Raw genomic sequence first — 19,625 nt, 5'->3', positions numbered from 1 at the left:
TATAACTGCTTTCACGCAATCTTACCCTTTTCGTCGTGATCAAAATCATACCTCCAGGCTATTTTCGAGTTTTGGCACGACACGATTTTCTGTCGTCTGGAACTGCATTGAGAGTTATCTCCCTTCCTACCATGAAGGTGCGGAACTAGAACCCGGTTAACATAACTGGTTGCGTACTTCTTACGGATTCCCACAATTCATTGGTCAGCTTGCCATCGCTATCGCGTGCACAGGTTTTGCGCTGGCAGAAATGTGACATAGTCGATGTCGCACTGAAATGCAGTCATAATTGCTCTTGTCGCGGACAGAACGTAACGTTTAATTTTGTACAGAAATGTACCGCTTTGTGGAATGATGTTGCAAGTTTGGTAAGGCACACAAAAAAAAGTCTGTTTACGGTAACATAGGCAAAAAAAATAGGGTCGATAGGTCGGGATTTTTTATTTTTATTTATTTTTTTTTTATCTCCAAAAACATATTTTTAAGTTATTTTGCCAAAAAACAAAGACTTTTTTATTTTTTAATTTGTCTTAATTTTATTTTTCCCAAATGCCAAAAAAAAGTCTGGGGTCGCGCGAAAAAATAGGGTCGGTCGGGATACCGTAAACAGATTATTTTTTGTTGTTGGCCTAACGGATATTGTAAAATGAAGAATGAAACGAAAGTGGTCTGTTACTCTCTGCGTGAACAGATGAAACAAGATCTGTGCAAGTGAATTGTTTTCTTCCATGTAAGAAGTGGATGCCTCAAACGGACATATAAAGGTAAGTCAGAACACAGAGACGATAGAAAGACAAGAAAAGAAAGAAAGAAAGTAACAAAGAAAGAAAGAAAGACAGAAAGAAACAAGTCGCGTAAGGCGAAAATACAACATTTAGTCAAGTAGCTGTCGAACTCACAGAATGAAACTGAACGCAATGCAACGCAGCAAGAGCGTTTTCTCGTAGCATCGTCAGTCCACCGCTCACGGCAAAGGCAGTGAAATTGACAAGAAGAGCGGGGTAGTACTTGCGCTGAGAAGGATAGCACGCTTTTCTGTACCTCTCTTCGTTTTAACTTTCTGAGCGTGTTTTTAATCCAAACATATCATATCTATATGATTTTGGAATCAGGAACCGACAAGGAATAAGATGAAAGTGTTTTTAAATTGATTTGGAAAATTTAATTTTGATAATAATTTTTATATATTTAATTTTCAGAGCTTGTTTTTAATCCAAATATAACATATTTATATGTTTTTGGAATCAGCAAATGATGGAGAATAAGATGAACGTAAATTTGAATCGTTTTATATACAAACATTTTTTTTTACAATTTTCAGATTTTTAATGACCAAAGTCATTAATTAATTTTTAAGCCATCAGACTGAAATGCAATACCGAAGCCCGGGCTTCGTCGAAGATTACCTGACCAAAGTTTCAACTAATTTGGTTGAAAAATGAGAGCGTGACAGTGCCGCCTCAACTTTCACGAAAAGCCGGATATGACGTCATCAAAGACATTTATCCAAAAAAAGAAAAAAACGTTCGGGGATATCAATCCCAGGAACTCTCATGTCAAATTTCATAAAGATCGGTCCAGTAGTTTGGTCTGAATCGCTCTACACACACGCACACACACACACACACACACACACACACACACACACACACACACACACACACACACACACACACACACACACACACACACACACACATACACACACACACATACACCACGACCCTCGTTTCGATTCCCCCTCTATGTTAAAACATTTAGTCAAAACTTGACTAAATGTAAACAAGTCGCGTAAGGCGAAAATACAATATTTAGTCAAGTAGCTGTCGAACTCACAGAATGAAACTGAACGCAATGCCATTTTACTCGTAGCATCGTCAGGCCACCGCTCATGGCAAAGGCAGTGTAATTGACAAGAAGAGCGGGGTAGTAGTTGCGCTAAGAAGGATAGCACGCTTTTCTGTACCTCTCTTTGTTTTAACTTTCTGAGCGTGTTTTTAATCCAAACATATCATATCTATATGTTTTTGGAATCAGGAACCGACAAGGAATAAGATGAAAGTGTTTTTAAATTGATTTGGACAATTTAATTTTGATAATAATTTTTATATATTTAATTTTCAGATCTTGTTTTTAATCCGAATATAACATATTTATATGTTTTTGGAATCAGAAAATGACGTAGAATAAGATAAACGTAAATTTGGATCGTTTTATAAATTTTTATTTTTTTTTTACAATTTTCCGATTTTTAATGACCAAAGTCATAAATTAATTTTTAAGCCGCCAAGCTGAAATGCAATACCGAACCCCGGGCTTCGTCGAAGATTACTTGACCAAAATTTGAACCAATTTGGTTTAAAAATAAGGGCGTGACAGTGCCGCCTCAACTTTCACGAAAAGCCGGATATGACGTCATCAAAGACATTTATCAAAAAAATGAAATTCGGGGATTTCATACCCAGGAACTCTCATGTCAAATTTCATAAAGATCGGTCCAGTAGTTTAGTCTGAATCGCTCTACACACACACGCACACACACACGCACGCACATACACCACGACCCTCGTCTCGATTCCCCCTCGATGTTAAAATATTTAGTCAAAACTTGACTAAATATAAAAAAAGAAAGAACAAGTCGCGTAAGGCGAAAATACAATATTTAGTCAAGTAGCTGTCGAACTCACAGAATGAAACTGAACGCAATGCCATTTTTCAGCAAGACCGTATACTCGTAGCATCGTCAGTCCACCGCTCATGGCAAAGGCAGAGAAATTGACAAGAAGAGCGGGGTAGTAGTTGCGCTAAGAAGGATAGCACGCTTTTCTGTACCTCTCTTTGTTTTAACTTTCTGAGCGTGTTTTTAATCCAAACATATCATATCTATATGTTTTGGGAATCAGGAACCGACAAGGAATAAGATGAAAGTGTTTTTAAATTGATTTCGACAATTTAATTTTGATAATAATTTTTATATATTTAATTTTCAGAGCTTGTTTTTAATCCGAATATAACATATTTATATGTTTTTGGAATCAGCAAATGATGGAGAATAAGATAAACGTAAATTTGGATCGTTTTATAAATTTTTTTTTTTTTTACAATTTTCAGATTTTTAATGACCAAAGTCATTAATTAATTTTTAAGCCACCAAGCTGAAATGCAATACCGAAGTCCGGGCTTCGTCGAAGATTACTTGACCAAAATGTCAACCAATTTGGTTGAAAAATGAGAGCGTGACAGTGCCGCCTCAACTTTCACGAAAAGCCGGATATGACGTCATCAAAGCTATTTATCAAACAAGTCGCGTAAAGCGAAAATACAATATTTAGTCAAGTAGCTGTCGAACTCACAGAATGAAACTGAACGCAATGCCATTTTTCAGCAAGACCGTATATTCGTAGCATCGTCAGTCCACCGCTCATGGCAAAGGCAGTGAAATTGACAAGAAGAGCGGGGTAGTAGTTGCGCTAAGAAGGATAGCACGCTTTTCTGTACCTCTCTTTGTTTTAACTTTCTGAGCGTGTTTTTAATCCAAACATATCATATCTATATGTTTTGGGAATCAGGAACCGACAAGGAATAAGATGAAAGTGTTTTTAAATTGATTTCGACAATTTAATTTTGATAATAATTTTTATATATTTAATTTTCAGAGCTTGTTTTTAATCCGAATATAACATATTTATATGATTTTGGAATCAGCAAATGATGGAGAATAAGATAAACGTAAATTTGGATCGTTTTATAAATTTTTATTTTTTTTTACAATTTTCAGATTTTTAATGACCAAAGTCATTAATTAATTTTTCAGCCACCAAGCTGAAATGCAATACCGAAGTCCGGGCTTCGTCGAAGATTACTTGACCAAAATTTCAACCAATTTGGTTGAAAAATGAGGGCGTGACAGTGCCGCCTCAATTTTCACGAAAAGCCGGATATGACGTCATCAAAGACATTTATCAAAAAAATGAAAAAAACGTATGGGGATTTTATACCCAGGAACTCTCATGTCAAATTTCATAAAGATCGGTCCAGTAGTTTAGTCTGAATCGCTCTACACACACACACACACACACACACACACACACACACACACACACACACACACACACACACACACACACACACACACACACACACACACACACGCACATACACCACGACCCTCGTTTCGATTCCCCCTCGATGTTAAAATATTTAGTCAAAACTTGACTAAATATAAAAAATGAAAAAAACGTTCGGGGATTTCATACCCAGGAACTCTCATGTCAAATTTGATAAAGATCGGTCCAGTAGTTTAGTCTGAATCGCTCTACACACACACACACACACACAGACACACAGACACACGCACATACACCACGACCCTCGTTTCGATTCCCCCTCGATGTTAAAATATTTAGTCAAAACTTGACTAAATATAAAAAAAGAAAGTAACAAAAAAAGAAGAAAAATAAGTAAGGAAAGAAAAAAAAGACAGAAAGAAAGAGAGAGAGAAAGAAATAAAGAAAGAAAGAAAGAAAGAAAACCAAAGACAGAGCGAGAAAGGGGAAAAGACAGAGAACAAGAACACGAGAGACAGAGACAGAAAGAGATGGTTGAGAAAGAAAATATAAAACTGCTATTGTGAACCACAATAATGTTTGTGATGCTGCGGGCACAAAGTACCAAAGTAATCTATTTTGTTTTGCTGTAACCATCACAACTGATGTATAAAACATTCAGCATTCAAACCAAAAGGGCATTCATTACTTTGAACTACTATCGTGTCCATTTTAGTTGCGACCAGGTTACACAGGGCTCTTTCTTCGTGTAGATTTATTTCTTCTCGTCCCCTTTGTATCATGTTGCACATGCATTGCAAACTTCATTGTTCTTTTGTTTCTGGCAAGACTCATAAAATACGCAAATGAACACAAATCTAAATGTTAAAATATATCTCCAACACCTTTTCAGGTCGAAACGCAAAAGCAGCTTCTTTGAGTTTTTTGTTTCCCCCTGTTATTTTTCCTTATTGCAAAAACAGCAACAACAATTTGCTGACGAAACTTTACTTTATATCAGAGACGGAGATTTTTTGAGTTTTGAAAAAGGACGTATCACTTGACAGGAATTCATAGCATGTAAGGCACAATGTAAGTAAGCATAGTTTACTGCAGTCACAGCCTGACTGTCAACACCAGCACAGGTGTGACACATTCTTTGTGTAATTAACAGACCGGTATGTGGCTATTGTCATCTTTGAATATAATATAATATAATAGCGCATCGCAGTGTACCTCTAGCTGTAAAGGACCCGCGAGCGTTTTTAGGGAACTTCAAAACAACCCGTGATAATGTGTGTTGCTACACTCAGAGCAATTATGTTACCGATGTATTTAATTATAGTTATACAATGTAATTACCTTGGCATTGAATACTATTTTGACAGTAATTAATGTTTTGCCTTGTCATTCCATGGGTTTGTTTATTTTAATCTTATAGAAAGGCCGATTTGGTTGATTGTCAAAAGAAGAAACATTTCAAGCGACAAAATTGAAGAACACGTTTTGTTGTTGTTGTTGTCGTTGCTGTTGTTTGTTTGTTTGTTTGTTTGTTTTATTGGTTGCTTGCTTCTTTTTTTTTTACATGATGGACCGATGTAACTACAATTTCTTTATCTGTTTCTTTTTTGTTCGTAGTCATATAATTGAAGATATTCGGGCAGGTATAGGGCCTACTGTCAGTTTCTTAATCACGTTTGTTTTTCTTTCTCAGGCTGACAGCCATTTTGTTGGGTTACACGTGATGACAGAAACTGTCATGAGGATAAGAATCCCACTTCAGATTTGTTTGGAGATTTCGTACACTATGGGTCAATATGCATTCTTCCTTCTGTCTCTATATCGGTCATTCTATTTCGGTCATTCTTAAGTATTTGTCCACTGCGTTGGCAGACTGTTGTAGTGAAGTGCTTATTAACCTTCCTTCTTTGCGAATTCATAAACAAGGGCATACGTATTTAGGTATGCGCGAGCATTAATACACGTTTCCACATGAGCACCCCCTCCCCCCCCCCCCCCCACACACACACATCCCCCTTCTCGCTTTCCCCTCCCCCTCACGCGCTCACTAACCGAGTGACCGGGATTCGAATTGCTTACGACTCAGTGCACAAACCGACATAAATATATCTGACATGTATATATAGTAATTAAGTCAGTCGAGTTAATTCTTGCCCTTTGTCTTAATGAACTGACCGGAATGGCATTACAACTTGACGGTTCTATAACGGGACTTTTTCTACCAACATTCTCCAGTAACTAAATTAATGCACGACACATATAAATGCAAGTGGAGCTAGCGGACATGATCTGCGAAACAACGGGAAATAATTGCTCTGGATATAGACAATATCAATAAACACTTGAAAGAATACCGTTTTGTGGGATAATTCATACAATTCTATTTTTAAGTATGGCATGCTCATCATTCGATAGAACTGTAGTTGTTGTGCCTTGCCCACAGGAGCTTGTATCCAATCGCCGGTCGATCATTATTTACTCCTTATTCCATATATTTACTCCTTATTCCATACAGTCTACTACTACTATTTACTAATAAGTAGTAGTAGTAAGGGTAAGCATGCAGCAGTAAATAATAAGCATGCAGGAGTAAATAATTATCGACCGGTGGTTGGATACAAGCTCATGTGGCCTTGCCATTGTATGCGTGTATGTATTCATTTACATAGAAAATACCGTATGACTGTGATTGGTTGGCAAACAGATAAGAAAGTTCCAACAAGAAGAAATAAAGGAACGTATTTGTTTGCAGTCATATGATTTGCAATAGTCGGGCAGGTATACGGATCGTTTAAAAAAAAAAGATTCTCACCACAACTCTCCTTGGTTAAAATGTAAAGAATTGTGTGTGTGTGTGTGTGTGTGTGTGTGTGTGTGTGTGTGTGTGTGTGTGTGTGTGTGTGTGTGTGTGTGTGTGTGTGTGTGTGTGCATATACATACTTACTGATTAAGACCGAGAAAGATTGTTGTAGCGTTTTGTTTCTGTTGAAAAAGAACTAAACATTAAACAAGAAGAAAAAGTATCACAAGCGCAAATCACATGTTTATTTTTTTGTAACTTCGTAAGAGTCTGAAACTTTCTCCAAGTGATGACAGAAACTAAATGACTCCGGACAAGAAATATGTCTGGATTTATTTCCAGGCATTGATTGATTTCTTGTTTGAAATCTGGTACTGATCATCATCTTAGCTATTATTTGCATCACTGAGAATCCTTGACTCATCAATACATACTTGTATCATGTATTACCCTTTGTGGCCGACTTCAATGCATCTTAGAATTTAATCACTCTCATTCAAAATCAGCTCTTGATCAAATCACTATGTTAACATCTCGATTTCTGAATAGTTTAGATTAGAGTATTGACTCATAGCTCACTTGGCAAAACCACACGTAGTCACTAATACTGCAGAGAAGCTATCGTTGTTGCTGTCAACAGTGAGCTCCCATGTGCACATTTTCTAAAACAAATTTTGTTAAGTGTCATATCGAGCGAACACTGCACAAGATACACATCTGAGCTCATGCTGTCACAATTACACCGTGATCGCTTGGCTAAACTAATCATGCCTCATTGTTTCAAGGGGCGCAACTCGTCCAAAGCCAGACTGACAAAATAGCGACAGAGTTATTTCCACACAATGTCGAATTCTCGCTCTCGCGGCGATGTAACACTGATTAATCATTCCCCTCCCTTTGGCCAGCTTGCACATTCTTCACGTTACGTCACACTGTCAATCTAACCCTGAACGCAGCGTCTTTGGCAGAAGAGAGCTACGCTGGAAGATTAGAGAAAATCCAAAGAAATACAGTCATGCAGCACAAGGGTTAGGGTTTGTGTAAAGGGGAATAACTGCGGATTACGTGGCGATTTCCCAGGCTGCAAGGGTTCAGTTAGTGCACAGGTCTTGAGGTTTAGTTAATTTTTTCGTTATCGCGTGTATTCTGTCTTTTCTTCTGTCATCCCTTTTTTCTTTCTTGTTCTTGTGATTATTCTTTGTTTATGTCCTTCTGCCCCCCCCCCCCTCTCTCTCTCTTTCTCTCTCTCTCTCTCGCTCTCTCTCTCTTTCTCTCTCTCTCTTTCCTTTCCCTCCTCCCTCCCCTCTCTTTCCCTCAACCGTCCCCCCCTCTCTCTCTCTCTCTCTCTCTCTCTCTCTCTCTCTCTCTCTCTCTCTCTCTATCTCTATCTCTACAACTTCCGCTCTCCCTTATCCCCTTCCCCAACCTCTCCCTCTCTTTTTTTTTGTCGAGCGAAATATTTTCCTAAGACAGTCTAGGCGCGTTTGCTGGACTCTGGCCTGCGGAAAGAAAGCTTATGGTTTTTGGATGTCATGGTTAGTGGTTAGCTGAGAAAACACTCCCCCCTTGTCTTTCCCCACTCCCCCTTTTCTATTTAGCTTTTGTTTCAATGCCAAGAACGCCAGTGACAGTGATACTGAGGACAGAAAAGCTTCATTCTTTTCACGGCCATAAAGGAAGAGACATTGTGATGAAAATGTCTGGTTCGAAGTAATGCGTTGTCTACTTCAATATCGATATTAGAATATATACAACACTGAGGATTATGGTTTCATGGTTATACGGATACTCTTGTGTTAAAGCAGGAATGTGTATTCAATATGTTTGTGATGTGGTGAGTACTAAAGTAGTAAGCGTCGATGATGATGATGATGATGATGATGATGATGATGATGATGATGATAATAATGATGATGATGATGACGACGATGACGACGATGATAATAATAATGATGATGACGATGATGATGATGATGATGATGATGATGATGATGATGATGATGATGACGATGACGACGACGACGATGATGGTGATGATGATGATGATGATGATGATGATGATGATGAAACGACGCAAGTAGTTTATTACTTATACAACTTAAATTGTCCTTAATCTTTAATAATCACGCCCATTTTCTTAATTTTTTGTTTAAGAAAAAATTACGGGTTATGTACGTGAGATGTTGTTTGCACTGTCCTTTCTGTTTTACAACAATGGCTGCAGATTTAAAAACCTCATACTTATATTCACACTTCAGCATCCCTCTCTCCCCCTTCTGTCAAAACTTAACCTTCAAAATGTAGATAATCATCGGCCTCACGGGGTCGGGTTCAACTTTGAGTGTTTGCTGACATGGCATGAATGAAAAGCTAGGTCTCTCGTCTTCTTGTTTGTAGATATTCGTACAGGTAATGTACGTAGTGGTTTGTAATACTGTGTGATCAGTGTTGACACTGATAACTTTTGTTCGTGTCGGTTTTAGATTGTCCTTTTTACATTTAGTCAAGTTTTGACTAAATGTTTTAACATAGAGGGGGAATCGAGACGAGGGTCGTGGTGTATGTGTGTGTGTCTGTCTGTCTGTCTGTGCGTGTGTGTGTGTGTGTAGAGCGATTCAGACCAAACTACTGGACCGATCTTTATGAAATTTGACATGAGAGTTCCTGGGAATGATATCCCCGTATGTTTTTTTCTTTTTTTCGATAAATACTTTTGATGACGTCATATCCGGCTTTTTGTAAAAGTTGAGGCGGCACTGTCACACCCTCATTTTTCAATAAAATTGATTGACATTTTTGTAAAGCAATCTTCGACAAAGGCCGGACTTAGGTATTGCATTTCAGCTTGGTGGCTTAAAAATTAATTAATGACTTTGGTCATTAAAAATCTGAAAATTGTAATTTTTTTTATATAAAACGATCCAAATTTACGTTCATCTTATTCGACATCATTTCCTAATTCCAAAAACATATAAATATGTTATATTTGGATTAAAAACAAGCTCTGAAAATTAAAAATATAAAAATTATGATCAAAATTAAATTTCCGAAATCGATTTAAAAACAATTTCATCTTATTCCTTGTCGGTTCCTGATTCCAAAAACATATAGATATGATATGTTTGGATTAAAAACACGCCCAGAAAGTTAAAACGAAGAGAGGTACAGAAAAGCGTGCCATGCAGCACAGCGAAACCACTACCGCGCTGAACAGGCTCGTCAGTTTCACTCCGTTTTGCACAAGCGGCGGACTACGGTCATTGTGAAAAAATGCAGTGCGTTCAGTTTCATTCTGTGAGTTCCACAGCTTGACTAAATGTAGTAATTTCGCCTTACTCGACTTGTTTTTTTTTTTATTGTTTCCATGTTTATGATTTAGTTTTAGTAGGAACAGATTGTAAGACTGGGTGTCAGCCTAATATCTCCATCATTGCATGAGTAGTAAATATCGTTTGTTCGCTCGTTCGTTCGTTCGTTCGTTTGTTCCTATAATAAATTGTGTCTTCTTTTTCATTTTATTTTCATCGAAGTTGAATGTGAGTTTTGACGATTTCTTTCAAATGATTGTTTGACAATTATTAAGATATGAGTTAGAATTCAGATATGACGGAGATGAATTTGTTTTTTTCTTAAGTTCTGTCTGACGCTATTCTACGCTATATCATTCCGTCGCCGTCTGAACTCTTTGTGTTCATGTTTTTTGTCTTCTTTTACACTATCTGTCTTTCTCTCTCTCTCTCTCTCTCTCTCTCTCTCTCTCTCTCTCTCTCTCTCTCTCTCTCTCTCTCTCTCTCTCTCTCTCTCTCTCTCTCTCTCTCTCTCTCTCCAGAGAACAGATTAAGGACAGATTGTAAGAAAAGGCGTAGCCTTAAATCTAAATCCTTGTAAAATAAAGTTCAATTCAATTCAATTCAATTCTCTCTCTCTCTCTCTCTCTCTCTCTCTCTCTGTCTCTCTCTCTCTCTTTTTCTCTCTCTCCTCTCTCTCTCTCTCCCCTCTCTCTCTCTCTCTCCCTCTCTCTCTCCCCCCCCCCTCTCTCTCTCTCCCCCTCTATCTCTTTCTCCATCCTCCATAAACATACTTTGCACTCATGTGCTTTCTGTCACTACTCCGATCTCTCAGTTACTAAAAAAATAATTTTCTTTTTAATTCCAGATTATCCCTGAAAACTGATTCCGGACGTGACGTCATCAAAATGGCGGCCTACGACGAACGGGAGCTGTCGGTTGGCATCGTCATAGAGGCATGCGCGTTGGGATTTATCGGGATTTTGATATCTCTGTCTTTTTTCATCTTCAATGTACGTCTACGATCTAACAGGTAATATTTGCCTTTTAAGTACATCGGCGTTTAGGTTTGCTTTAACAAAAAAAGAGTATAACTAATGATTACTCTGTGTGCGTCCTGTGAACTTGTATTAGGAGAACAGATTCGTGTGTGTCTGTTGTCGTATGTGACAACGCGGTGGGCGTATTATTGCTTTTTTTGGAGGGGGGGGGGGGGGAGCTTGGGTGAAAACGGGGTTGGGATAGGGGTTAGGTTTGAAAGGACCACGACATTATTGCTCTGACATTTGGTAAAAGTACACACACGTTTTAGTGACTAACCACGTATATATATCCAAATATGATATACGCGAAGATTACCAGTAAATCACACTTTCTGAACATTTGACAATCCAGGCGATTGAAATAAACTATGTTCAAAAGTTATATGGTAGTGATTCTGAAGAAATCGCAGAAAAAAGTTGTTAAGTGCCGACATAAAGAGAGCTGATGACAAAATATCCGTCGAATGAATGCTTTACCCCAAGTATTAACCCTGAGTTCTGACCGATTGGTTGATAAATTGATTCATAGACGTATTGTTTCATTGCTCGACGGACTATCTTTCAGGGTGATCAAGATGAGCAGCCCTATTCTCAACCTCTTCATCGCATGCGGAGGAATACTTCTCAGCTCTTGCTGCGTCCTCTACGGGATGGACTACTTTTTGAGAGATTTCACCGACGCTGCTTCCGCCATTTGCCAAACTCGCGTGGGATTACTCGCGTGTGGTTCCACACTGCTGTTTGGACCGATGTTTCTCAAGTCCTGGAGGGTTCATAGGCTGTTCAAGAACGCTGGGAAGAGACGCGTGGTAAGGCTGTTTGAACGGACTGTCTATAAGCTAATGTTGGATGGACTGTCTCTATGCCTAAGTTGGGCCCGGATGGACTGTTTTTATACTGATGTTGGATGGACTGTCTTTATGTTGAAATGGGTGGATTGTCGGTCTCTATAATTATATGTCTTAGATGGGATGGACTGTCTTTATGCCATTAAATGGACTGTCTTTATGTTTGACGTTTATGTCTTTAACTTTATTATCTGGAGAGAAAAAAAGTTTCTTGTTAACGGTTATTTTCTTTAGTCCGTCTGTTGAGAGAGACACAGAGAGACACAGATAATGAAACAGAGACAGACAGACAGACAGACAGACAGACAGACAGACAGACAGACAGACAGACAGACAGACAGACAGACAGACAGACAGACAGACAGACAGACAGACAGACAGAAAGACAGACAGACAGACAGACAGACACACACACATCAATCAATCAATCAATCAATATGAGGCTTATATCGCGCGTATTCCGTGGGTACAGTTCTAAGCGCAGGGATTTTTATTTTTATATATATATATATTTTTATGCAATTTATATCGCGCACATATTCAACACACACACACACACACACACACACACACACACACACACACACACACACACACACACACACACACACACACACACACACACACACACACACACACACACACACACACACATACAGGCAGACAGAGAAAGACAGAGAGAAATTTACCATTTTTAGCATTGTTGTTTTCTTTTGACAGGTTATCAAGGACAGCCGACTCCTTCTGATGACCGGTGGTCTGCTGCTGGTGGACATTGTTCTCGTGGTCATCTGGCAGACCACTGACCCACTCCAATTCCGCCCTGTCCTGCTCTACAGACAGGTAGGACTATACGGTGTTTTGTGGCATGCTTTTATCGGCTACATTAAGTTAAGTCCACTATAAATCATATTATTAAAAGATGAACTATTGGACAGACAAACCTTAAAATATGACTGATGTGTTCTTATCTAAAGTTCTATCTGACGCTATTCTACGCTCTATCCTTCCGTTGACGTCTGAACTCTCCTTAATACTGTCTTTTCTGTCTTTCTGGTTTTCTTTGTTTTTTTGTTTGTCTGTCTGTCTGTCTGTCTGTCTGTCTGTCAGTCTTGCTCTGTTACTCTCTCCGTCTGTATGCCTTTCTTTCCCTTGTCAACCTGCCCCCCCCTCCCCCCCCCCCCCCCCCCCCCCCCCCCCCCCCCCCGTATATACAGTCGAACCTGCCGGCATCTACCACCAAAGGATCCGACGAAAGATGGTCGTTGTAGACGGGGGATCTTTATGGAAGCTCAATGAAATAGAAGAAAAAAAATCTCGCCGGGGACCCTTTGGTCGTTTTTTTCTCTCTCAAAAGGTAGTCGCAAGGGCATGTTTGACTGTACTAAGTGTTGTGCTCTCGAATCTTGCCATTTTTTATTGTCTCATTATTATTCTATGTCTACATGTTTCGGATTACTTTGCTAAATGTAAAACGAAACTAGGAAGGTGAGTTTGGGTACAGATCTTTGTTAGGTGTTTATACGATAACACCAAGTTCATTGTTAGAATGGACATGCATTGATTTCCCCACAGGACCGCGTTAGAGTCATCACTGTTGAAACACGCGTGGACATGCAGTAATACAAAACAAAATCTTTGCATTGTTTTCCAGATGGAAGCAGAAACGACCATTACGACTACCAACAATCTCAACCTCACCCTCGCCCGCGCGTACGCTTCACAACAGCCAATTTCTCGAGTTCACGGGTGTACGAGCGCATCCGCCCCATCCTGGCTGGCCGCTTTTTTACTCCTCAAGATGGCGTTGCTCTGCTACGGCCTCTTCCTGTCCTGGCAGACACGCGCAGTGGCACTTCCGTCCATGAACGACTCGCGTTGCATTGTGGTCAGCTCCTTGACGACGGTTACCATGGCAATGGTGGCTATTTCCGTCTCCCACGTGCTGTACGAGCAGCCCAACGCTGTATACGCATGCGTGGTGCTGAGTGTGTGGCTTTGCGCCGTGGTGTCAATCTGCATGGCTTTTATACCCAAGGTCAGTGAAGCTGGAAACGAGGGATATGTTGGAAGAAAGTAAGGAAGGAAGTAAGGGAGGGGGGAAAGAAAGGAAAACAAGAGAGAGCAAATGAATAACAAAAAGAAAGAAAAAAATACATAAAGAAAGAAAGAAGGAAAGGAAGAAAGAAAGAAAAACAGACAGACAGACATACAAACAGACATACAGGCAGACAGACAGACAGGAAGACAGACAGACAGACAGACAGACAGACAGACAGACATACAAACAGACAGACATACAAACAGACAGACAGGCAGACAGAAATAAAGAAGAAAAGAAAGAAAGACATAAGAAACTAAATGTAAACGGAGGCGAAAACACCAGAAACATGGTACAGTCAAACGGGGAATCTTTTGGGTGGTTGATATGGGCAGGTGGTCGGTATCAAAAGGTGGTCGCTAGGGCAGGTTTGACTGTAGTAGCGAACGTATACCCTCTGTATGTACTTTCTTCTCAGCAGATAAATTCAGTTTAAATATTATTTGAAACTTTGTCAGTCGCGTCAACCGCAAACGCACACTTATCATGTCAATACCAGCACAACACGATTCGCTGTTCCAGGCGACTCTGTGGTGGCGTAACCCGGAAGCGAAAGGCCTGAGGGTCAGCTTGACCAGCACGTGCAGCACATTGCCGCTCAACCCCGTGGAACAGCTGGAGGACGAACTGGGTCAAGCAGCCGCCCAAAACGAGGTTCTCCGGAAATCTCTTGAGGAGGTAAACATTAATACAAAGTTTTGAAAACGTTATTCTTCGGGAGTAGTGACCAGTTCTAAGCCGGTTGTAGGGAGAGGGTGACGGAACAGTGACAAACACAGCGTTGAGAAACGGATTTTAGAAGAAGAGCCAAGATAAGAATGAACGCATGGCCATTTGGTGTGTCAGTGGCTTTTGATTTTGGTATGACTATGTGTTTCTTTGATGCGTAGTTGATGCAAAACTAGAAAGTAGAGATAAAATGGAAACCCCATCCTTTTTTGTCAGGAATGAGAATATCTAAATGGTGTTGGGAATAAGAGGGGTTCGGTACAATGAGCACTTTTCTCCACATTTGAAAAGAGAACAAATGAAAGCAGGACAATAAAAACAAACCAAACTTAGTTTTGTCTTTTAAAAATGGCTTTGGTCGGTAAACTCTCTTGCAAGATAGTATTTGATTAAATTTGTGCTTGTAATTACTCGTACGGCCTGTTATTATTATAATAACAATGTGAAGCGAATACAATTCCATAGAATAAGCGAAACAATATTTTCCGTCAGGTTTCATCCTTTTACATGTTTGCACTGTTCTCTCGTTCACAGAAGGACACAAGCTTACGGCAGTTGCAGCAGCATCTGACCAACGCCCACAAGCGTCTCTCACACCTTGGTCTTAACCTGGACTGGATTCAGGACAGCGGTCTGGACGCTGACCTCTCCTCCTCCGACCAAGAAGACACAGCTGACCCCCCGTCACAAGAAACCTCTGTGGCGGTCAGTACTCCTGCCCACAACACGAGGTCATCCTTCACTCTGGGTTTCGACTCTCGAAGCATTGACGAGTTTAGTACTAGCTTGCCGTTCTTGGGAAATGGTTCCGTCAGCAGGAACGACAACTCTCGCGTGGACGATTTTCAGGGAGTTCACTCCCATGGAGAGTCGAGAAAAGGAAGCTTCCCCCGCCTGGAATCCAGAAAGGGAAGCAGTTCTGCTTTGCTGGAAGAGGAAGATGTTTTAGAAATGTGCAGAGATGATGGGCATGATGGGAGAAACGCTATAATTCGACAAGACAGTTATTCGCCTCTCCTTCCCAACATCTCTACTTCTCCTGGGAATAATACAATGACGTCATCTGAGCACGTGCAGTTTCGCCGGATGACGTCATACGACGAAGAACTTCATTTGAACGCTTCGGGCACTTTTTCTGGTCGAATTAACACTAACAGCGATGAATTTTACCACCTTCGCGAAGACAAATTATTGGAAAATAGCCACCCACGTGGAGTAACTTATCGCCGAGAAAGCAACGTGACGGAAATTCCTCCATCGTTGTCCCCTTCGTCACGACGACAAAGTCATTCAGAGAACCAACCAGGCCCTTCTTCGTCACGACGACAAAGCTGTCATTCCGAGAATCAACCAGGACCTTCTTCGTCACGAAGACAGAGCTACATGTCAGAAAGCCAACCCCAGCAGTCCCCCAGTCGCAGACATAGCTGTATTTCTGAGAACCAGTCAGTGTTTTCTTCCCGCAGGCATAGTTGTGTGTCAGACTTCCAACCCGCCTCTTCTGCTCGCAGACAAAGCTGCATGTCCGAAATGCAACCAACGCTGTTCCCTTCAAATCGTCGACAAAACCACCTCTCAGACACACACCTCTTCTCCCAAGATTCTCGCCGGATGAGCACATTCTCCGACTCGGGAAAAGCCACTTCCACCCACAGCAGTGACAACGCCGGCCACCTTCACCGTCGTCGACAACGACGACGACATTATCGCCGAAGACACAGCGCCACCAGCCTCAACAGCTTGGGCAAGCTAGCAGAGCTTCGTGAAACCATCGCCAAGGATCTTCAACACGCCCGGTCGCTTAGCAGCGTGCTGGGCAACTCCGTCAGTAAAGAGCTGGACAGCATTAACCGTCGCAACAGTCGGAGGAGAAGCTCTTCCACAAAGTCCAGAGAGGACCTCGCCGGGTCCATCGTGAGCTCCTACGGGCTGGAGGAGACGAGTGATACTTTTTTCTACGTCTCCAGCTTTCTGAACGTCCCGTCGCTGCAAGGAGCTAGCGGTGACGTCTCCGTGCTGGAGAATGACGTGTTATACCCCGAAGATCGTCATAAGGGCAATGTGATGTCACTTTTTAAATTGGATCCCGGGCATGAAGAGGAATGCGGTTTTGAGGTACGTTCAAACGGTGACAGAATTCAAGATACCACTGTGAATCTGCAAAAAGAACAGTCAGTATTCGTCGAACACAACAATGCTCATACGACGAACTATCGCAAGAGCTCTCCAGTAGAATGCGCTGCCGTTCGAAATGAACGGTCAAAACGCAGGAGAAATTCCAGTCCACCGCCGCGAATGGGCTGCCACGCTCAGCAACGAAGAGAAAGCTTACCAAGCGCAGGTCTTGCGCCGGAGGTCTTCACTGTTCAAAATGCCCGCAACCCCCGCTTCGTTCAGGCTGGGTACGCCCAAACGCGCTCTCTGTATACTATTGACACCTTCATCTGATCAAAACGCTGGTAAAACGGAACTAAAGGGGGTTTTACGTCCTCACAGATCTTTACCATAAGTATTTGGGGCATGTGTATGGTGATGCCCTAAACGAGTGATAAAAGTGAGGACGTAGATGGTAAATCACCGGTTTTATGTACATTTATATGCCTGGTTCAGTGTTCTGCTAGAGTACACCACGCGGCCCCGTAACTCAAATAACGTCAACACTGGGTAAGTCTCGGGGTTACCTTGCCTTTAGCAACTGGCTCAAAAGCCTATCGCGTGAGCACATACATGCAAGAATTTTTTTCGACTGCCCTACCTCAGGGCTAGAACTTAAAGTTCGCTTGCTGGCTTCATTACGCCAAAAAATAACAACATGTTTGTTTACGATGACAAGGCCTAAAAAAATAGGTAGATCGGGAAGTTTTAAAAAAAGTATCGAGTTTTTGTTTTGTTTGATTTTTAATTACAGAGTCGTACGTGGCTTTTGATTGGCCGGAAATATAGTGAGCTGCGTCCCTTGGATATCAGAGAAGAGTAATTTACCTTGTACAGATTTCATAATCAAGTTTTGTCATGAAAAAAGGATATAATAAATGACTGAGGTCAGGAGGCCTTGGCCTTAAGCGAAACATTGTGGGTTTTTTGTGTGTGTAAAAGGATGGTAGTACCATCCATTATCGGCCTTGATGTTATGATCTATGCAGTTGCAAGTTAGGTTATTCATTATTTGGACACACGTTTGTAAGCCTACTTGTATGGGATTTTTATGATTCATTGCTTTGTTGTACATCTTCCACACCATCGCCAAAGGTTATTCGTTTTGCGTGTCAAATTACAGCTTGTTGTTATAATTATAATGTTACCTTTTGTACTTGCGAAGACAACACATAACAATAGACATTTCAATAAAACGAGAAACTCCAGTTACGCTCGACATCTCTGATCTGGCCAGGCTTTGACATTATACGATGTTTGGTGGCTTGTTTTTTTTGTTTTTTTTGACCTCAGTTGCATGCAAGGTTGCTTCAACCCATCTTTTTTGCCTCTTTCGTCTTTTGTTGTTGTTTGTTTTTGTTTTTTTGTTGGGCGGTGAGCATATCGTTTGGTGGCTTGTTGACGTCAGACCAGCTTTTCTGTTGGTCCAAGGGGATCATATCGTCTTTTGTTTCATCTTTATTGACCAAGGCCGAAGGCCGCGGTTGATAAATATGAGACAAAAGGCGATATGCTCCCCGAGGACCAACAACAAAATGCTGGTCTGACGACAAGCCACCAAACATCGTTTTTGTCATCATTTTGGTTGTGCAACAAAATGCACAATAACCCACAGGGAGACGAATTTTTAGAATCCAACTCCGGGCCACAAAGCATCGTCACAGTAGCTCGAGATAACACGTCAACCTTGTATGTGACGTCAAACGTAGCTTGTTGACGCTTTTCTTCCAGTCTGAAAATGTACAGAGCTGCGATCATACGTGTGAGTTCAGTAAGTGTTGAGCATATTTCTTTTCTTTTTAAGTGTTTATGACTTTTCGTTGTGGATTTTGCGATTACAGAGATAAGTTGCAAATTGACCATGAGTCGCCGCGGTAATTATCAACATTGATTGGGTCTTTGAGAGTGAATGCTTGCAATCGTTGTCCTCGGAAACACAAATCCAAAGCCGCGATGGTTCCACACATCAAACAATCAGCCTGATTGGCTTTTACTTTGACAATCCACGTTTCACCTGAAAGCTCAAACCCATTCACCACCTCGATTTATTGCATGGGGAACATGAGATTTATTTCCCAGGTGTTTGTGAATGAAAACTCGTGAAAATGATGACAATACATTATATCTAAAACACTCAATAACACTAACAGGTGCAGCTTCTCTCGTTTAAGCGATTGTGTACACCACTTAATCTGTCTAGGCTTTTCCGTGTGATAAGACAATCAACATAGACACATACCGAAAAGCGAGACCCTGAGTGTTTGATGTAGTGAGTTGGATGTTGCTGTCTGATTTTTTTTTAAAGACACTAGTGGCATTTACAAAGTAATTCCTCACCAAATGTTCACTTTGCACAGGAAGAACCCAGGATGTTCATTGTTTGTATATGTGCAAGTGGACTGTTGCTCTTATCACACGGAGAAATCTGGACAGATGAAGTTAGTGGTGTACACAGTCGTTTAAACAAGTGGGGATGGACCTGTTAGTGTATTAGATATTGTTACCACTTACTCCTGCGTACATTATAAAAAGGTCAAACAGCCAACTTAAGGTTTCTATTTCTACATCGACAAATCCCGTTATAAATTTATAACTC

General features: G+C 40.7%; 1 protein-coding gene across 1 annotated transcript in view; it reads left to right on the top strand.

The window, feature by feature from the left end:
* The first annotated feature begins 479 nt into the window (after positions 1-479).
* Positions 480-19,625, top strand: part of LOC138973244 (uncharacterized) — a 19,651-nt gene continuing 505 nt past the window's right edge. Inside the window, exons 1-7 of the mRNA XM_070345966.1 lie at positions 480-764; positions 11,023-11,187; positions 11,763-12,006; positions 12,766-12,888; positions 13,700-14,083; positions 14,669-14,824; positions 15,410-19,625. The exon at positions 15,410-19,625 is cut by the window's right edge and continues 505 nt beyond it. Coding sequence (XP_070202067.1) covers positions 11,063-11,187; positions 11,763-12,006; positions 12,766-12,888; positions 13,700-14,083; positions 14,669-14,824; positions 15,410-17,323 — 2,946 coding nt within the window. The 5' untranslated portion in view covers positions 480-764; positions 11,023-11,062 and the 3' untranslated portion in view covers positions 17,324-19,625. The remainder of the gene's footprint in view (positions 765-11,022; positions 11,188-11,762; positions 12,007-12,765; positions 12,889-13,699; positions 14,084-14,668; positions 14,825-15,409) is intronic.

This window comes from Littorina saxatilis, linkage group LG8 (genome assembly GCF_037325665.1).
Source record: "Littorina saxatilis isolate snail1 linkage group LG8, US_GU_Lsax_2.0, whole genome shotgun sequence".
Classification (NCBI taxonomy): Eukaryota; Metazoa; Mollusca; class Gastropoda; order Littorinimorpha; family Littorinidae; genus Littorina; species Littorina saxatilis.
The sequence above is the reverse complement of the archived record's forward strand: the minus strand, read 5'-3'. Positions and strand labels throughout refer to the sequence as shown.